This window comes from Narcine bancroftii, chromosome 1 (genome assembly GCF_036971445.1).
Source record: "Narcine bancroftii isolate sNarBan1 chromosome 1, sNarBan1.hap1, whole genome shotgun sequence".
NCBI classification, from domain to species: Eukaryota; Metazoa; Chordata; class Chondrichthyes; order Torpediniformes; family Narcinidae; genus Narcine; species Narcine bancroftii.
The window spans coordinates 435214060-435233003 of record NC_091469.1 but is presented as its reverse complement, the minus strand read 5'-3'; the positions used below and the strand labels follow the sequence as shown (position 1 = coordinate 435233003).

General features: G+C 38.1%; 1 protein-coding gene across 4 annotated transcripts in view; it reads left to right on the top strand.

Moving 5' to 3' along the window:
- rundc3b (RUN domain containing 3b) overlaps positions 1-18944 on the top strand; it is a 137675-nt gene that overhangs the window by 79695 nt on the left and 39036 nt on the right. For all 4 annotated transcript variants that reach the window (XM_069914291.1, XM_069914289.1, XM_069914293.1 and 1 more), the window contains 3 exons: positions 10587-10720; positions 12491-12576; positions 12812-12901. In XM_069914291.1, the coding sequence (XP_069770392.1) occupies positions 10587-10720; positions 12491-12576; positions 12812-12901 (310 nt within the window). The remainder of the gene's footprint in view (positions 1-10586; positions 10721-12490; positions 12577-12811; positions 12902-18944) is intronic.

Below are 18944 nucleotides of genomic sequence, written 5' to 3'. Positions count from 1 at the left end.
ATGCCATCCTTGAAAGTTAGAAGTTTAAAAACTGCATACAAAAATAAATATTATTATGAACATACATTTAATATTTATATAAAAATTTGTAACAAAATACACATGTAAATGTAAAAATGTGTATGTAATGTTTTTTCATGTTTATGGCTCTCAACCATCTGAAGTTTATCGTATGTGGCTCTATTCCCTGCATATTCATGTCAATTTAGAAGCCTCTTAAATGCTTCTATCATCTCTGCTTTCATTATTACTCTTGGTAGCTCATTCCAGGAACCTATCACTCTCTGTATTTAAAAAGCACTTGCCCACACATTTCCTTTAAACATTTCCCACAACACTTTTCACTTTAAATGCATGTTTCTCTCTGCCTGTCCCGCATCGGACTTGTCAGCCACAAACGAGCCTGCAGCTGACGTGGACATAAATCTTCGTCCGCGAAGCCAAGCCAAAGTAGAAAGACATATTTTACATGGGAAAAGGATTCTGACTGCCCATCTCGCTCTTATTTCTCTCTTAATTTTATAAACTTCTATGCAGTCTCACCTCAACCTCCTGACACTCTAGAGCAGGGGTGTCAAACTCAAATTCACAGAGGGCCAAAATTAAAAACTTGGACTAAGTTGTGGGCCAAACTAAATATTTATTGAAAATTTTCAACAACATCTGCATGTTTTCTCTTCTTTCAACATATGTAATGTTAAACTTTTTCTTATTAAAATAAATGTTTAATAATAGTTTTGGTTAAACTCTTTCCAGAAGAAGCATTAACAAATGAGAAATAAAATATTCAATAAATAATATTTCTCTATAGCCTTTAAGCTCCTTTTAAATGTATTTTTTTTTCACAAGCCAACAAGTCAAAAAAAATAACAACTTGCTTCAATGAAAATCCAATCTTTCAACTATGAACAGTCCAAAGTTAACCAAAGAAAATATTAATCCAAGCTTAGCTTGCTACACTGTGATTTACTCTGATGCACCTGGGCCTAAACCAGATACTTGTCATCTCTTCTTAGATGCAAGTTCATCAAACTCTGGGGTCAGAGTTTGCCTCCCACCTGTCTTGAAAGGTCCTGTTTTCTGTCTTTGGTTTGGCCATTTTTCGTAAGGGGTTTATTACATGTGAGTTGGGCGACAGGTCGCAGATGCTAATGAAAGTAAAGAGAGGAGGTGGGGGTGATTAGCGGACTGACGGGTCGGCGCCAACACATTTGCAAAGCATTCTGGGATTTGTAGTATTAGCTGTGCATGCGCTATACTGGCACGGCGGCCAGCGGGCCAGCTCTAATACATATTTGATATGATCTTGGGGGCCAAATATAATTATATCATGGGCCAAATTTGGCCCGCGGGCCTAAGTTTGACGTGTGCTCGAGAGAAAACAACCCAGGTTTGTCCATCCTCTCCATATGTCTCATACCTTCTCATCCAGGCAACACATTGGGAAATCTTTCATATGCTTTACAAAGTCTCCATATCCTTTTTTGAACAATACTCAAAAGTGGGGACAACCAAAGTTTTGTATTGCTGCAACATGACTCCCTTAACTCTTGTGCTAAATTCCCAACCAATGAAAGCAAGCCCTTTACCACTTCATCTTCTTGGATGGCAGGTTTCAAAGTGGTATGGACCTGAACCCCCAGATTCCACAGAACATCAAAGCTTTTATCCTGCCACTAACTGTAAACTTTCACTTTATTGTTGACCTCCCAAAGTGCAATATCTCCCTTCACCTGGCATTTCTCTGCCTATATTTATAATTGATCTATGTCTCTGTTTTCAATTGTAGCTTTCCAACTTACTAAACATCCACCTACCTTTATATATAATCTCAAACAACTGAATTTTAAATACCAATCTCTGCAGAACACACTGGTCACAAGCCTCCAGCCTGAAAAACACGCCTCCACAACTATCCTGTTTTCTATGGGCTCACCAATTCTAAATCCAGACTATAAATTCACTGTGGAGTGAAACATGAAAGTCTGCATTTGGGGTGATTGATGTAAAGCAACAAAAATGCTGGGGGAACATAGCAGATCATGTCGTGTCCATAAGAGAAAAATATATATAACCAATGTTGAAGAGGGGCAGAGGCCCAGAGGCCCAGACCATTAGTTATATACCTTTACCTCTTATGGATTCTGTGTGATCTGCCAAGTTCCTCCAGCATTTTTGTGTTTTTAACTATCAATTCACTGTGAATCACATGCATCTGTACCTTCTGGATCAACTGCCCATGAGGGAGATTTTCTAATGTCCGTACTTTGCTATGGTCTGTGTAAATAAGATTGAATGTCCTACCCTTGTCAATCACTGTTATCTCCTCAAAAAGTGTGAACTATATTTGTAAGGCATTACCAACTTTGTGCAAAGCCATGCTGGCTGTCCCGAATCTGACCACATCTTTCCAAATGTGCGTAAATAGTATTCCTAAGTATCCTTCACAAGTTTCCCTACCATTGATCTGAGGATCACCTGTAATTTCCTGGATTACCCTTGTTTCCATTCTTGAACGATATTGGCTACTTTCCAAGACCTTACCTGTTACCCTTGTTTCCATTCTTGAACAATATTGGCTACTTTCCAGGACCTTACCTGTTACCCTTGTTTCCATTCTTGAACGATATTGGCTACTTTCCAGGACCATACCTGTTACCCTTGTTTCCATTCTTGAACAATATTGGCTACTTTCCAGGACGTTACCTGTTACCCTTGTTTCCATTCTTGAACAATATTGGCTACTTTCCAGGACCTTACCTGTTACCCTTGTTTCCATTCTTGAACAATATTGGCTACTTTCCAGGACCTTACCTGTTACCCTTGTTTCTATTCTTGAACAATATTGGCTACTTTCCAGGACCTTACCTGTTACCCTTGTTTCCATTCTTGAACGCTATTGGCTACTTTCCAGGACCTTACCTGTTACCCTTGTTTCCATTCTTGAATGATATTGGCTACTTTCCAGGACCTTACCTGTTACCCTTGTTTCCATTCTTGAACAATATTGGCTACTTTCCAGGACCTTACCTGTTACCCTTGTTTCCAATCTTGAACGATATTGGCTACTTTCCAGGACCTTACCTGTTACCCTTGTTTCCATTCTTGAACGATATTGGCTACTTTCCAGGACCTTACCTGTTACCCTTGTTTCCATTCTTGAACGATATTGGCTACTTTCCAGGACCTTACCTGTTACCCTTGTTTCCATTCTTGAACGATATTGGCTACTTTCCAGGACCTTACCTGTTACCCTTGTTTCCATTCTTGAACAATATTGGCTACTTTCCAGGACCTTACCTGTTACCCTTGTTTCCATTCTTGAACGATATTGGCTACTTTCCAGGACCTTACCTGTTACCCTTGTTTCCATTCTTGAACGATATTGACTACTTTCCAGGACCTTACCTGTTACCCTTGTTTCCATTCTTGAATGATATTGACTACTTTCCAGGACCTTACCTGTTACCCTTGTTTCCATTCTTGAATGATATTGACTACTTTCCAGGACCTTACCTGTTACCCTTGTTTCCATTCTTGAATGATATTGACTACTTTCCAGGACCTTACCTGTTACCCTTGTTTCCATTCTTGAATGATATTGACTACTTTCCAGGACCTTACCTGTTACCCTTGTTTCCATTCTTGAACGATATTGACTACTTTCCAGGACCTTACCTGTTACCCTTGTTTCCATTCTTGAACAATATTGGTTACTTTCCAGGACCTTACCTGTTACCCTTGTTTCCATTCTTGAACAATATTGGCTACTTTCCAGGACCTTACCTGTTACTATTATTCACCAAGAGCCCAACAATCTTTCCCTTTCAGTAAATTGGGCTATATTCAATCAGGTCCTTAATGCTCTACAAAAGACCCAGCACCATTTTTTTTCTTAATATCAAAAGGTCCCAATGTATTTGCAATCTGTACTCACTATCCTTCCTGTCCCCCTCCTTGGTTAACACCCGAGCAAAGTATTAATTTAGTACCTCACCCAATTCTAACTGCAAACATAAATTCACTCCTTTGTCATTGGAGTGGTGTTCTCCCAATTCATCCTCTTGTTTTTAATGCAAATATAAATGTCTTGGGATATCTTTAATACTACTCGAGATATTTCATGGCTCTTTTTGCTCTTCCTCATGCCCTGGTTGAGCTCTCTCCTATTATCTTTATTTCTCCAGGGTGTTGTCTGATTTTAGATTTCTAAATTTTGCATGTGACTTCTTTATCTTTTTGACTAAGTTCATGACTGCTCTTGTTATCCCTTACCTTATCGACTTGGTACTTCCTCACTGGAACAGGATGGTCCTGGACTCTAATCACCCATTCATGGACTTGCCTGATGATAACTACTGGTACTCCTAATCCTCTCTCTCTAGTTCCTATCTAATAGTCATGATTTGCCCTTTTCCATTCTGATATTTTCCCATGATGTCTAGGCTTAACTTTATTCATAACTACCTTGAAATTTAAGGATCACTATTCCCAAAATGTGCAGAAATTCCGATGACTTCTGTGGGCTCATTTCCCGGTACGATGTCCAGTATTGCTTTTTTCATGATTGTTCTTTCTAGGTGCTGCTTCAAGAAATGCTTCTGGATGTACCTGACAAATTTTGCCTCATTTAAGCTTCTGGCATTAATAAAGTCCCAGTCAATATTGAGGAAATTAAAATCTCCCACTATGATAACCCTGTTGCTTTTACATCTTTCTATCAACTGATTACTTACGGTGCCCTCTGTAATGTTTAGGAAAAAATACTTTTTTCTGTTATTTGCTCCTGTGCTCCACAATTTTAAATTTGTGATCAAACCATTCACATATAAATTAAACTGCATATACCAGATTTTATTCAAGATTATGTATACATTTTGGTTTGACCATGTATAAATTATAGCACTTTATATACATAGTCCCCTCATTTTAGGACACCATAATGTTTGGGACTTTTGGGTTCACAGGAGTTTGAGAGTGTTCAGGTATTTCTAATTGCTTAATTGGTGCAGGTTTAAGAGAGCTAGGCTTGCTTTTGATCATTTTGGAGTCCTTAATTGCCGTTTAATTACATGTGAATTGTTTGATTACAGATTTAAAACTGTGGAACACGGGGAAAATAAAGGAAAAAGAAGTGTCTTTGTACCAAACATTATTGAGGGCACTGTATCTGTTTCTCTATTTCCAGGGATCTATTGGGAAGCCTATAGTAGAGTCCTGTCTGAATGATTGCCCTTTTTTTATTTTTTTAAAATCTGAACTCATAGTGCCTGATTGATATGTCCATCATTACATCCTTGCTGAGTGCAGCTGTGACACTCTCCTTGATTAGCAATGCTGTGCCTCCACCTCTTTACCTCCCTCTCCATCCTGTGTAGAACAAGGAAACCCAGGAATATTGAGCTGCCAGTTCTGACTCGCAAGCAAGTCTCTATAATGGATAGATAATTGTAATTCTAAGAAAAAAATACAATATACTGGAGGAACTCGATAGGAAAAATGGCATTAGTGGGAGAAAAGCATGGTTAAAATATTGAGTGGAATCTCCTAGAACAGAAATGGTGTAAAGAAAAGAAGGTGGGAGGGGTGAGGCAAAGGCCACAAATGGGATTGGCAAACCAAGCAATGATGAAACATGATGGACATGGACAGAGGACTGGCAGATGCCAAAGTCAGGTGGTGTTTTTGATGAAGGAACTGAATTTAATTGATGTATGGAGGAAGATGAATGTAAAAGCGAAAGATTATTCGTACTATTCAGCACAATACGATACCTATTTCAGAACTGACTTTTTTTTAATGTTGAATCAATTAATGGATAATGTAGTGGAAACTGAATATAAAGTTAAGCTTTTATCCGACCATTCATTAGTGTTGTTGATGTATGTTGGGACTGAAGGGGTGCAACCTTCTTATTGTTGGAGGTTTAATCTGTCATTGTTAAAAGATGAGGGATTTTGTAAGTTTATACAGAACAAATTCAACAGTTTTAGGACATAAATAGAGACACAGTGACTAGTAAATTTATATTATGGGATGCATTTAAAGCATTTTTGAGAGGACAGATTATTAGTTATACAGTTAGTTTGGAAAAAAAAGTATTTAGTTGAATCAGAAGGGTTGGAACAGGAAATTGGAGTTTTAGAGGAGAAAAAGAATAAGGAGAGGTAAATTGAAATTGGAATATAGTACATTACAAACTTGTAGAGTTGAAAGGCTATTACAACAATCTAATCAGAGATATTATGAGTTAGGAGATAAAACACAAGGTATTGGCATGGTGGTTGAAATCTGAACAAATGTCAAGAAGGATAAAGGCAGTGAGGAAGAATTCAGGGGTATCTTAAAGATTGCAAGATATTAATGAACAGTTCAAGGAATTTTATAGGAAATTGTATACATCTGATATAAGACAGGATGAGAGCAAAATAGAGGAGTTTTTAAGTAGACTGCAGTTGCCAAGATTGAATGACTGGGCTAGGGATCAGTTGGAGAGGCCATTTGGTTTGAGAGAAATTAGATCAGCTTTAAACTTTATGCTGAATGGTAAATCTGCAGGGGAGGATGGGTTTATGGTGGAATTTTATAAAAAGTTTCAAAGTTTAGTTTTCTCAGTTTTTGAGGAAGTTCTTCAACAGGTTCCAGAATCGTTTTCTCAAGCAATTATTACGACGATTCTTAAAAAAAGATAAAGATCCATTAAACCCGAGGTCTTACAGACCAATTTTATTATTGAATGTTGATTATAAGATTTTGACTAAGGTTTTGGCAAACAGATTAGTGCAGTATTTACTGAATTTGATTCATATTGATCAAACTGGTTTTATTAAAGGGTGATACTCAGCAGATAATGTGGCTAAATGGATTAGTTTGATAAATGTTTCTAGGGAAGAATCCCATTTGCCCTTGGTCCTATCATTGGATTCAGAAATGCCTTTGATAGGGTAGAATGTTTTTTTCTAAATTTAAAGTATTGGAAAAATTTTGGTTTGGAATAATGTTTATTAATTGGATTAATAAAGGCAATATATAAACAGCCTAAAGTGAGAGTGATGACTAATGGAATCTTTTTGGATTCCTTTAACTTAGAATGCTCCACTAGACAAGGGTGTCCTTTGTCTCTGGCCTTGTTTGTATTGGTGATTGAACCTTTAGCACAATTAATAAGACAGGAAGATAAAATAAGGAATTGCATCAGATTAATGCAACATAAAATTAGTTTATTTGCAGATGATATATGTGATTGAGCCAAAAGAATCTCTGAAGGTATTGCAGGAAAGATTGTTACAGTATGGGGAGTTATCAGGTTACAAAGTGAATTGGAATAAGAGTGAACTTATGCTGTTGTCGGAAGCTGATTATTCTAAATGTAAAGGTGTAGTAGGATTTAAATGGTCAAATTGTATTAAATATTTAAGTTTTAAAGTGAATAAAAATATAAATCAATTAGTAGATTTGAATTATTTACCATTATTGTCTGTGCTAAAAGAAGATTTGAATAAATGGAAGGATTTACCATTAATGTTGGTAGGGAGAGTGAATTGTAAAAATGAATATATTTCCTAGACTTCAATATTTTTTTCAGAATATACCTTGTATGGTCCCGAATAATTTTTTTTAAGGATGTAAACAATTTGGTCAGGTAATTTTTATGGAAGGGGAAGTTGGCGTGGGTATCTATGCATAATTAACTTGGAAATATGAGTTGGGTGGTATGCAACTTCCAAATTTTGTAAATTACTACGAGGCAGCTCAATTGAAAATTATTAATAGAATGTTTGATTTAGATAGTTCTGTTACTTGGTTAGATATTGAATTGGAGAGGTTAGAAGGGACGATTTTATATATAAATGGATAGTAAAACTATTAACAGTTATAAATCTCCAGTTTTATTTCATTTGATAAGTATGTGGGAGGAGGTTAGTAAAATCATTGGAATTTCAGGACGATTGTCTCGACATATTCCTTTGTTTCAGAATAAAAGGTTATGATTGACAATAATCTCCTTAAAATTTGGAACCAGAAAGGAGTTAGAATGATAAATGACTGTTTTGAGGTGAGTCGTTTTTTAACATTTGACAGGATGAAGGAAAAATACCAAATCCCTACTAATTCTCTTTTTTGTTATTATCATTTTAAATCTATGTTACATGATTGTTTAGGAAGACATTTGGATTTGCCTAAAGTAACAACATTTGAAGTATTGATTCGAGATGGAGGAAAGAAAGGGTTTATGTTGGAAATGTATAAATTGCTGCAACAAAAATTGCCTAAGATTGAATTGCATAAATCAAGACTTAAATGGGAGAAAGATTTGGGAGTTCAATTTGACATGGATTGTTGGAAGATTAATAGAGATGCTATAACAAAATTAGTTAATGTTAGGTATAGATTGGTAACTTATAATTTTATGCACCAATTATATTTAACTCCAGAACATTTGAAAAGATATAAACTGAGTGCTTCAGATTTGTGTTTTTGATGTAATGGCCAAAAAGAAAAAATTTTGCATTCAGTTTGGTCATGTGAGCAAGTTAAGGGTTTTTGAGCTAGATTAAGAGTTTGTTTGCAAGAAATCCTGAAAATAAAATTTTCTCTAGAACGAAAAATCTTTTTAATTGGAGAAGTCACTGAAATGGCTTTGCTTAATGAGTTGGAGAAATTTCAAATGGCGTTCTTGTGATTAGAATAATGTAGCAAGAAAATGAATGGCTGTTTCATGGAAAGATCAAATGGAGCTTATTTTACAAAGATGGCATTCTTAAATGAGGTCTTGTATACCAATGGACAAGATAACGTATAATTTATGGGATAATTATTATGTATTCAAAAAGATTTGGAACCCATATTTGGACTATTCTAATTTGAAAATTTGAGACTGGTTGTGCATGCTGCTGGATCTCCGTATTATATAATAAATGAATGACTTAAGTTATTCTCCATATCTCTTTCTTTCTTAGTTTCTTTTTTCTTTATGGGGTAGAATTTGGTTAAAAGGAGGGGTAGAGTTAGGGGGAGGAGGGGTGATTAGGGTTTTTTTATGGGATAGAATTTGGTTAAAAGGTGGGGTGTGGTGATTAGGGGTTTTTCTTTCTCTTTAGGAATTTTTGTAGTTTTTTTAGGTATTTTATGTAACCATGAAGTTTTTTTTGATACTTTGTTAACATTTTAATTATGTAATTGTGTTATTGCTTTGTTTTCTAATGAATAAAATATTTAAAAAAAAAAGACAATGTCAGGTGGTGGGAGATGAGTTAATAGGGTGGAGTGAGAGGTTAGAAGACAAAGGCTGCCAGTGCTAGAATCTGGTAAGTAGAGAAAATGGGAACGGTGGATCCCCTTCCACCCTGTCCTCTTCACGTTGCTTTTATTCTAATTTTTCTCAGTCCTGATGAAGAGTTTCAGCTCAACACATTGGCCATTCGTTATAACCATATAACCATTTATGGAGCAGAAAACACTGGTTCACTGATTTTGTGTGCCCTCTTCAGGCATTGGTCCCAGTAGATCTTCATTCAATAACGATGGGCGAATTCAATGCAGGTGGAATCTTATTGAAATTGAAAGCAAGATTGTTGTCCTGGCACCACACAACCAGATTCTTGCCTGCTTTCTGACTCATGGTCATCAACTTGGATCTCCGAAAATCTTATCGACTAAAACTTACCTTTATAAACATTAATTGTGCTTAATCCCATGAGTTCCTCCAGCAGATTGTGTTCAGATTCCAGCATCTGAAGACTCCTATGCATCATAATTCTGTCCTCATCCAGTCCAAGTTCATCTACCTTACACACAATACTCCTTGCATTAAAATAAACACATTTCAAACCATCAGTCATACTGTTCTCATTCACTTATCCTTTCCTATCCTTTCATTCAGACTTGTTTGCCATGACATCTACTTTTCCATTTGCTGCTCTGATCTCCACATCCCACCACCCCTCCCCCCTCCAGCCACTTCAGTTTAAATTATTTCATGTTTCACTAGTGAATTTCCTCACAAGGATAGTGATCCTCCTCCATTTTAGCAGTAATCTGTCTCTCTTGTACATGTTCCACATGTCCTGGAAGAGAGCCCAGTGATTTGTATATCTGAAGCCATCCCTTCTGTTCCTTAGCCACAAATTGAACTGCCTCTTGCCTCACAAGGACATGACCTGGGTAGTGACCCTGATATTCCAACCCTGGATGTCCTTCTTAGTCACTTACAACCTATCATTATTCCACAATTATTTGTCTTGTTGTATTCACTCTGCTATTGCATAACCAAGCTTCAGTTGACAGAATTCTGAGCCGAGATGTAGGAATCCACAATTTTTGGGGAGGGTACTTTTGGGAATGGGAAGCAAACTAGCATAAGTTCCTTAGCTTATTGTATTACAGTACTGAGAAGCTTTACAGATGAAATGAGACCGTGGTGGATATTTAAAGAGGACGGAGGGTTATAATTAGCAGAGAGACCTGTTTTTTCATTATTGATTATTTTAGTCTGTAGTTAAGGACCTTTCAAGCAAACTAGTTTTGTTCAAGAGAAAGGATCTAATTTTATGAATTTTTATTTCCTGTTTTTTTTTGTGCTGTAGGTCAAATAAATTGGTTTGGTTATGAAAGCCCTCGAAGTTTCTGGGACTTCATTCGTGTGGCCTGCAGCAAGGTTCCCCACAATTGCATCAGCAGCATTGAAAACATGGAGAACGTAAGCTCATCAAGGGCAAAGGTTAGAAACCAGCTGTATTTTCATATTGGAGACACACATGCTGGAATCAGAAGCAAACCACAACCCATTGGAGCTCTCCATGGGTCAAGCACCATCAGAGGGAAAAAGAGAATGGTTGACATTTTGAGCCAAAGCCCTTTATTGAGACTGAAGAAATGTAGAAAAGAAAATGTAGACTCTCTTCACCATTTCCTCCAGTCTCAATAAAAGGCTATGGTGCAAAACATTAATCATTATTTTTCTCCCACTGATGGTGCTTGACCTGCTGGAGTCCCTCCAATGGATTTTGTCACTTTTATTTCCATTTCCTTCTGTTCGCAAAAACTTGTATTTTGCGCTAGTAGCATCTGCTATTATGTTAAGAGTTCAGGATGTAGATTCCTGCAGATGGGTGGGGTTTGAGCTGGAAAGAATATCCTAGAGGGTTTTAACAATAAAGTAGTTTGGTCTTTATTTTATCTTGGAATTAGAGGGAAATAGAAAGGATAATGACATAAATTTGTTGGTGGATTTTGAAAACAATGGCTTAAATCTCAATATTCAATTATAATACTTCCATAACTAATTGATAGGTAGAATGATTGCCCAAAAATGGTCTTGAGGTAAAGAGAAGTGATGCCTATTATATGCTTTATAATGTATGAGTAACACATTTCTCCATGCAGCTTTGTTCTTGTTGGCAATTAATGGATGAATGGCATGGATGCATGCTGTTGATACTTATTTTGAGACACATGAACAATAGGTTTGAGAATGCACTTTGGACAAAGTTTGCACTGGGCTCAATTATGATATTCTAATAATGTCAGCATTTTTTTCCTCCCTTTGGTTCAATTCTTTTAAAAAAAATCTCTTTGAAGATAACCAACAAAAGCTGACCTGTTTAAGCTTTTGATAAATTATCCTAATATTTCCATATGGATATTGGGAGAACATTTAATTTTTCATTGATCATTTGAAGCAATTGGCCTGTTGAAAGAAACAAGATTATTAAAGGAATGGATAAAATAAAACCAAGAAGGTTGTTTCCACTGGCAGGTGAATCGAGAACTAGGGAGCATGAATTCAAGATTCAGGGGAGGAGATTTAAGACCAAGATCGGGAAGAACTGCTTCTCCCAGATTCTTTGAATCAGTGGAGTTCTCAGCCCAAGGAAGTAGTTGAGGCAGCTTCATTAAATATATTTAGGACATAAATGTTTGAGTATGGGGGGGGGGGGGGGGGGGTGGGGGGCGAAATTAAGGGTTATGGGGAACAGGTGGGTAAGTGGAGCTGAGTCCATTGCTACATCAGCCATGGTCTTACACAATGGTGGAGCATGCGCAACTGACCAGATGGTTAATTCTGCTCCTTTTGCTCTTGTGTTTATTAGGATATTAACTCTGTGCAAATTGGAGTTTCCTGTTGTCAATATTTTTTGCTGCTTAACACAACTTCCTAAACTTGATAAATTTATATTCAAATGATGTTTCCGTCTCTGCCTGAGTATTCACAGGAAGTCGCAGTAAAATGCAGTGATGTTCCTTATCATGCATTGTGAGAAAATACAAATAAGGGTATGATGGCATATTTTTATAGCTGTCCTTTCACAATTTGACAATAAGCCATTGGAAAGTATTGAATTTTTATATAAAACAGCCGCTGATTTAAATGAAGCTTGCTTTATCACTGTATGCAGCTGTCAACATTGTGAAAGGAGAAATGGTGTACTTGTTTGTCTTATGCATTTTAATATTGTAATGGTTCTATTCTGGTCTTGTAACCTGATAGGGCAGAGCGTGGATCCGCGTAGCACTCATGGAGAAGCGTCTGTCCGAATATATCTCCACTTCACTAAGGGACATCAAAACAACCAGGTCATAACAAATTATTCATGTCACATGACAAAGGCATACACTAGTGAAATTGAGCTTAAAATAACATTATGGTGTTTGTATTTAAAAAAAAAGTCTGTTACTAATAATATTTTGATTCATGAATCAGCATTTGATATGGACAATGACTGATGTAAATCTGATTGAGGCCATTATTTACCTTCTGTTTCCCCCATACATTTGAAACTCTAATTCACTTGTCATATTTTCTTTGCAGGAGATATTATGAGGATGGAGCAATTGTACTGGGTGAAGAAGCAAATATGCTTGCTGGAATGTTGCTTGGACTCAATGCTATTGACTTTAGGTATAAATCTATTTGATTTTTATATTACATGGTACTGGACAGGCACAAGTCTTGACAGATGGGTTTCCAACTTTATAACCACTAATTAAGAATTGTTTATGAGAAATTTAGTTATCAAACAAATCACAAAAATCCTGATTCCTGACAACCTTTGAGTGGAAAAACCTATTCCTTGTAAGTCTGCAGTCTCTCCAGTGTTATCTCATCTTTCTAATAATGTTGTGTCCAGAAATATACAAACTGAGCCTCTCAAGCAGATACAATTTTACATATCCAGCTTCTGAATTTTTGTTCAGTTCTTTTTAATGTTTTTAAAAAAAATCAAGTTCCAGCTTCTACTTTTTTGATTTGTATTGCTTCAGACCTTCCTGCCATTAAGCCACCTTCTTCCTTTGGTGAGCAGTCTGATGTGTGTGCTTGGTCAAATGACTAGCTATAGTCCATGTAGACAACGTCGAATGCACTGTCTTCATCAACCCTCCTTGCTTCATCATAAAAAAACTAAATCAAATTGTCAGATTTAAGCTCCCATCAATAATTAATCTGCGTCTTTTTCAATAAAAGTTTATCTTCTCCCTCAGATTGAGTCCGCTAATTGGTCCAAAATTTAAGTTAAACTAGTTGGCTTGAAACTGTTTGGTTTGACCCCTTCCGTGGATGGTCTTCCCCATTCACTTTTGATGACAAAGACTGGAATTTAATTACTGTTAATGTCTGATTCAGGGATTTAATAAATTACAGAATTCTGTATTCAGTGGCACAAATTCATTCACTTAAGTTGTCTGCAGTAATTTTAGTGCAACAGCTGTCGTGTCTTCTCTCTCTTTGCTTCTGTGGGCTATGAGTTGGGCCCACTGTGCACAGCAGCATGTTGGAGATCAATCTGTCTGTGAAGTGAGGCACAATTTCTGACTTTGTTCAGATCACCCTTCTCTAACTACTGTGTCATCATAGTGGAGAGGCTTTAAATGTAAAGTAAAATCTTAGTAGACATTATAAATTGTTGCTTCCCCTTGAGTTGCTAGGTAGTGCACTCCATTATGCTCGGTTTCAACAAAAAGGATTTCAGTTCAGACTTGCCTCCTCTTGTCTGACTCGAGTGCGTCAGTTCTTCAATATAATTTCATAGTCGAAACTGAAGTACATTTCAAATTGGAAAATGATTAAATGGCATGACGTATTTACAATGGTGTTACATTTAAGATGAGAACATATAAATTCCAAAAGTTTCCTTTTCTTCTTTCAACAACATGGTCTTTGTTGTTCATTTATTGAAATTGCTTGAATAATCCTCATTTTAAAACATGAAATGCCATATGCAAGCCAACCAGTTCTTGAGGCACAGCGGGGATATGAGCATAGGCTTTCCTCGTTTGATTAGTTGGCATGCATTTCTAAAGCTTATTCAATCACCAGCTTTGATTATTTAGCATTTCCAAAGGAAACCAAATACTTAGAGCCTGGGTTATTATTGGCTTGTGAATCTCATGGACTTGCAACCTTCCAAAAATACACAGAAAATCAGGGAGTATATAGAAGGTAAAAGAGTACAGCGCAAGAACATAAGACTATGGAGAAGAATTGGGCCATTCAGTCCATCGAGTCTGCTCTGGCATTCAAATTTTGGCTGATGTATTTTTCTCCAAGCCCCATTCTCTTGCCTTCTCCCATAATGTTTGACACACCTATTAATCAGGCATCTATCAACCTTTAAACATGCTCTTCAGCCCACAGCATCAGTGTTAATCATAATGCCAATCAAAATCAGTCCCATTTGCCTACATATTTTCCCAATTCCTCCATGCTCTGCCTGTTATTGTTCCTGCCTAAATGCCTGTTAAATGCTGCTATCGTATCTGCTCCCAAAACCTCCGTCATATTTTTCAGGCACCTACCATTGTGCTTCACAAGAACGTCTTGCAGATCCCCTTTGAACTTTCCCCTCTCACCTAAATCTATGCCATGTATGGTATTTCCATCCGGTGGGATGGGGGCGGTAGGGGAAAGAGAAAATCTATCAACCCTATCTATGTCTCTTATAATTTTATATACTTCCATGTGTTTACCCTCAGACTTGGCCTCTCCAGGGAAAATAAGCCAAATTTGTCCAACTTCCCCCTGTAGCTTATATGTTCCAATCCAGTCAACATTCTGGTGAACTTCTGCATATTCTCCAAAGCATTCACATCTCTCCTCACGTAGGGGACACCCAGACTACCCTTCAACACTTTATGGACACCCAATGATATCATGGTTGAGAGGCTTGTAGCACTATCAACTAACCACATTAGACTGAGAGTTATGATTAATAGGCTTAAGACATCAACACATCTCGCATGTTGCTGGCCCATTTCCAAGGCAGGTACTCAGGGGGCCTTTATAGGGATTTCCAGGGGGAGGAGTCATAGGTGCAGGGGGCAGGCCAGCCTATACAGTACCTTCATACAGACAGTGCTAATAGTATACAGTGACTTAACAATGAAAGTGAAATCGATGGGAACTGGACACAATATTACAACTATGGCTGAACCAATGTTTCATTTGGCTGCTATCTAACAAACTTTTATTATTAATGCCCAACTGACGACAGCAAGTATGCCATGTTCCCTTCTCCCACTGCTTACCTCCAATACCACTTCCAGGGATCTGTGGACTTGCACCCAAAGATCATTTTGCACACCAGCGCTCTATTTACTGTATACTTTCCTCTACATTTAACTTCCTAAAATGCATTGTCTCACCCTTGTTCAGAGTAAACTCCATTTTTCTGCTCTTTACTTCTTTCTATTGTGACAGATTATGTTGTGTTTGTATTGTATATAGGTAAGTTTTGGGGAGATAAATTGGGGCAGGTTTTTTTTAAGTGTAGATCACATACAAACACTTCAAAACAGATCTCATTTAAAATACTAGACCTCTGCTCAAGCCAGACAGGATGGCTCCTTGGGACCTTTGCAAAAACTTTGGGGAGGGCCCAGGAGACTTTACTAATGGATTGTTGTTTTGAAAAGCAACAGATGAAAGAGATCGGAGGAGCAGTTCAGAGCCGTAGGCTGTCTGGGAGCGCAGCTTGCTGTTCTAAGAGGGTCATGTGGTTTTCGCAAGCAGAGAGAGTTGAACAGCTTTTTCTCAGAGAGAGATCAGTTCTGCACTACTACAGAAATGAGATTAGACTGTGAACAAATAACTTTTCTAATATGATTCAGCACAATTGAAATTTATTAATAGGATTTTTGAAGTGGATAAGCCGTTGATATGGGCTGATTTGAGTTATCTCAGATAGTTGAGAGGAAAATGGATGTTTATTTATAGATGGAATCCTAAATTATTGCATAATTATAATTTACCTGTGAAACATTTCATGTATTTATGGTATAAAAAAAAAAGTTCTAGGTACTCAAGGTAAAATTTCAGGTTTAAAAAAAACTTTTCTAAATTTACACACATGTGACTTAAATGTGAACTTAGAATTAGAAGAGGGTTAAGTTAGGTTAGTTAAGTCAATAGTGATAAGTTAAAGTGTGATTCTGTTTTCATGTTTAAAGATAATTTAAAACAACTTTTGTTTAAGTAACCATTTGTCTTGGTGAATGTCTATTGCTGCTGGGTTTTGGGGTCCTCTGGGCTCTTAACACTATCCATTTCTAACTAATCCAATTAACTTTTCTCACCATCCACAACTTCATGAATTTTCATGTTACAGATACACAATCCTTAATCTGGAACCCTTGGGGGACAGTGTGTTCCGAATTTTGGATTTTTCCGGATTTCAGAAAGCCCATCCGAATTGTGCTGCTGTATCCACCCCCACCCCTTTCCAGTCACCCGGCCGCCTCCCCCAAGCACTGGTCCCTCAGGCACCTCCCCCAAGCGCCGGTCCCTCGGCTGCCTCTCCCAAATGCTCCCCACTTACTGGATTTTGGAGCTTTCCGGATTTTAGATGTCCAGATAAAGGATTGTGCCTGTCCACTTTGTCTTGCAGCTTGTACATTTAGAGAACCTTGTGCTGTATTGCTGTAAGCACATTTAAACACTCTTGCTGCTGAGATGGTCACACTTCCTCCTTGAACAATGCCACAACTTTAACAATTCACCAATTCACCGGAACCACTCCTGTGGTTGGGGCTAATTTAAGGAAAAAAAGTTGTTTATAGAGCCTTTTCCACTTCCTTCATTGCTGTTTTTTAAACAGCCTGGTAAATATTTTTGGCAGATGTGGCAATTTATCTACTTTTTGCCCCTCTACTAACATTGGAACTCCTGAGTATTTCCATCTTTCTCTTCTCTAGAAGACATCCTGTTATGAGTTCAAAGTGATTGCCTCATCCAGTCATTGCCCAGCTCAACTTGCTCATTTTTTTCAAATTCTATTCTTGGTTGCTATGACATTACAGTGACTATAGACTTGTATGATTATGATGCTCTATGGGCTAATCTTTTCAGTACTGCACGGCTCAAGTTTTCTCTTTCCTTGTGCGTATTTACAATGATCCCTTCTTTCTAGACTCCTTTTAAAAAGTTGTCGTGCCAATTATCAGAATTAACTAGAGGTGAAACCATAAGAAATAGGAGCAGAAATAGGCTATTCAGCCATCAAATCTGCTCTTCCATTCAACCTCATGAGCTGATCCATTTCCCACTCATTCTCACTGCCTGGCCTCCACATAACCTTTGATGCCCTGGCTAATCAAGAACCTATCAATCGATCCCTTAAATACAGTCCATGACTTGGCCTCCACAACTGCCGTGGCAACAAATTCAACAGATTTACCACCCTCAGGCTAAAAAAATTGCTAAGAAATTCTAAGCAGACACCCTTCAATCCTGAAGTTGTGCCCTCTTGTCCTTTACTCTCCCACAATGGGAAACAACCTCAATCTACTCTGTCTATGCCTTTTACATTTGAAATGTTTCAATGAGATCCCGCCTCATTCTCCTAAATTCCAATGAGCACTGGACATTCAGGAGACAGAGGCAGTAATAGACAGAAGCTTCAGGAAGACAGTCACCCCCAAAAGTCAGGAGCCAGGTAACTGGGTGACTGTCAGGAGAGGGAAGGGGAATAGACAGAGAGAGCAAAGCACCCCTGAGGCTGTTCCCATCAATTATAAGTATGTCATTTTTGATCCTATTGGTAGGGATGACCTACCAGGGACAAGATGTAGTTGTCACATCTTTGGTACTGAGATTGGACCCTCAGCTCAGAAAGGAAGGAGGGAGAGGAAGAGAGCAGTAGTGATAGGGGATTCGATAGTTAGGGGGACAGATAACAGGTTCTGTGGGAGAGATCCTGGATGGTCTGTTGCCTCCCTGGTGCCAGGGTTTGCGGTATCTTGGATCAAGTTCTCGGTATTCTTAGGAGGGATGGCAAGCAGCCAGATGTTGTGGTCCATGTAGGGACCAATGATGTGGGAAGGAAGGATGAAGAGGTCCTGCAAAGAGAGCTTAGGGAGTTAGGTGCAAAGTTGAAGGACAGGACCTCCAGAGTTGCGATCTCAGGAGTGACATCCATGCCACGTGCTAGTGAGGTTAGAAATAGGAAGGTAATGTAGCTGCATATGTGGCTTAAGAGTTGGTGCAGGAGGGAGAGCCTCATGTTTCTGGACAATTGGGCTCTGTTCCAGGGAAGGGGGGAACCTGTTCCAATGGGATAGTTTGCACCTGAACTGGAGGGGGACTAACATCCTTGTGGGTAGGTTTGCTAGTGCTGCTCCAGGGGGTATAAACTAGATTTGCAGGGGGGTGGGAACCAGAGTGTTAGAGCAGATGGTGAGGTGGAAGAGGATAAAGGTCATTTGAGGACTGCATGTATAGACAAAAATCAATGGTTTGTATGTGATAGATATGTTCTCAGGTGTATTTATTTCAATCCAAGGAGTATTGTCGGAAAGGCAGACAAGTTTAGGGCATGGATTGGCATGTGGGATTATGACATTATTGCTATCAGTGAGACGTGGTTGCGGGACTGGCAGCTCAATGTTCCAGGGTTCTATTGTTTAGCATGATGGGGGGAGGAGTGGCATTGCTAGACAGGGAAAATATC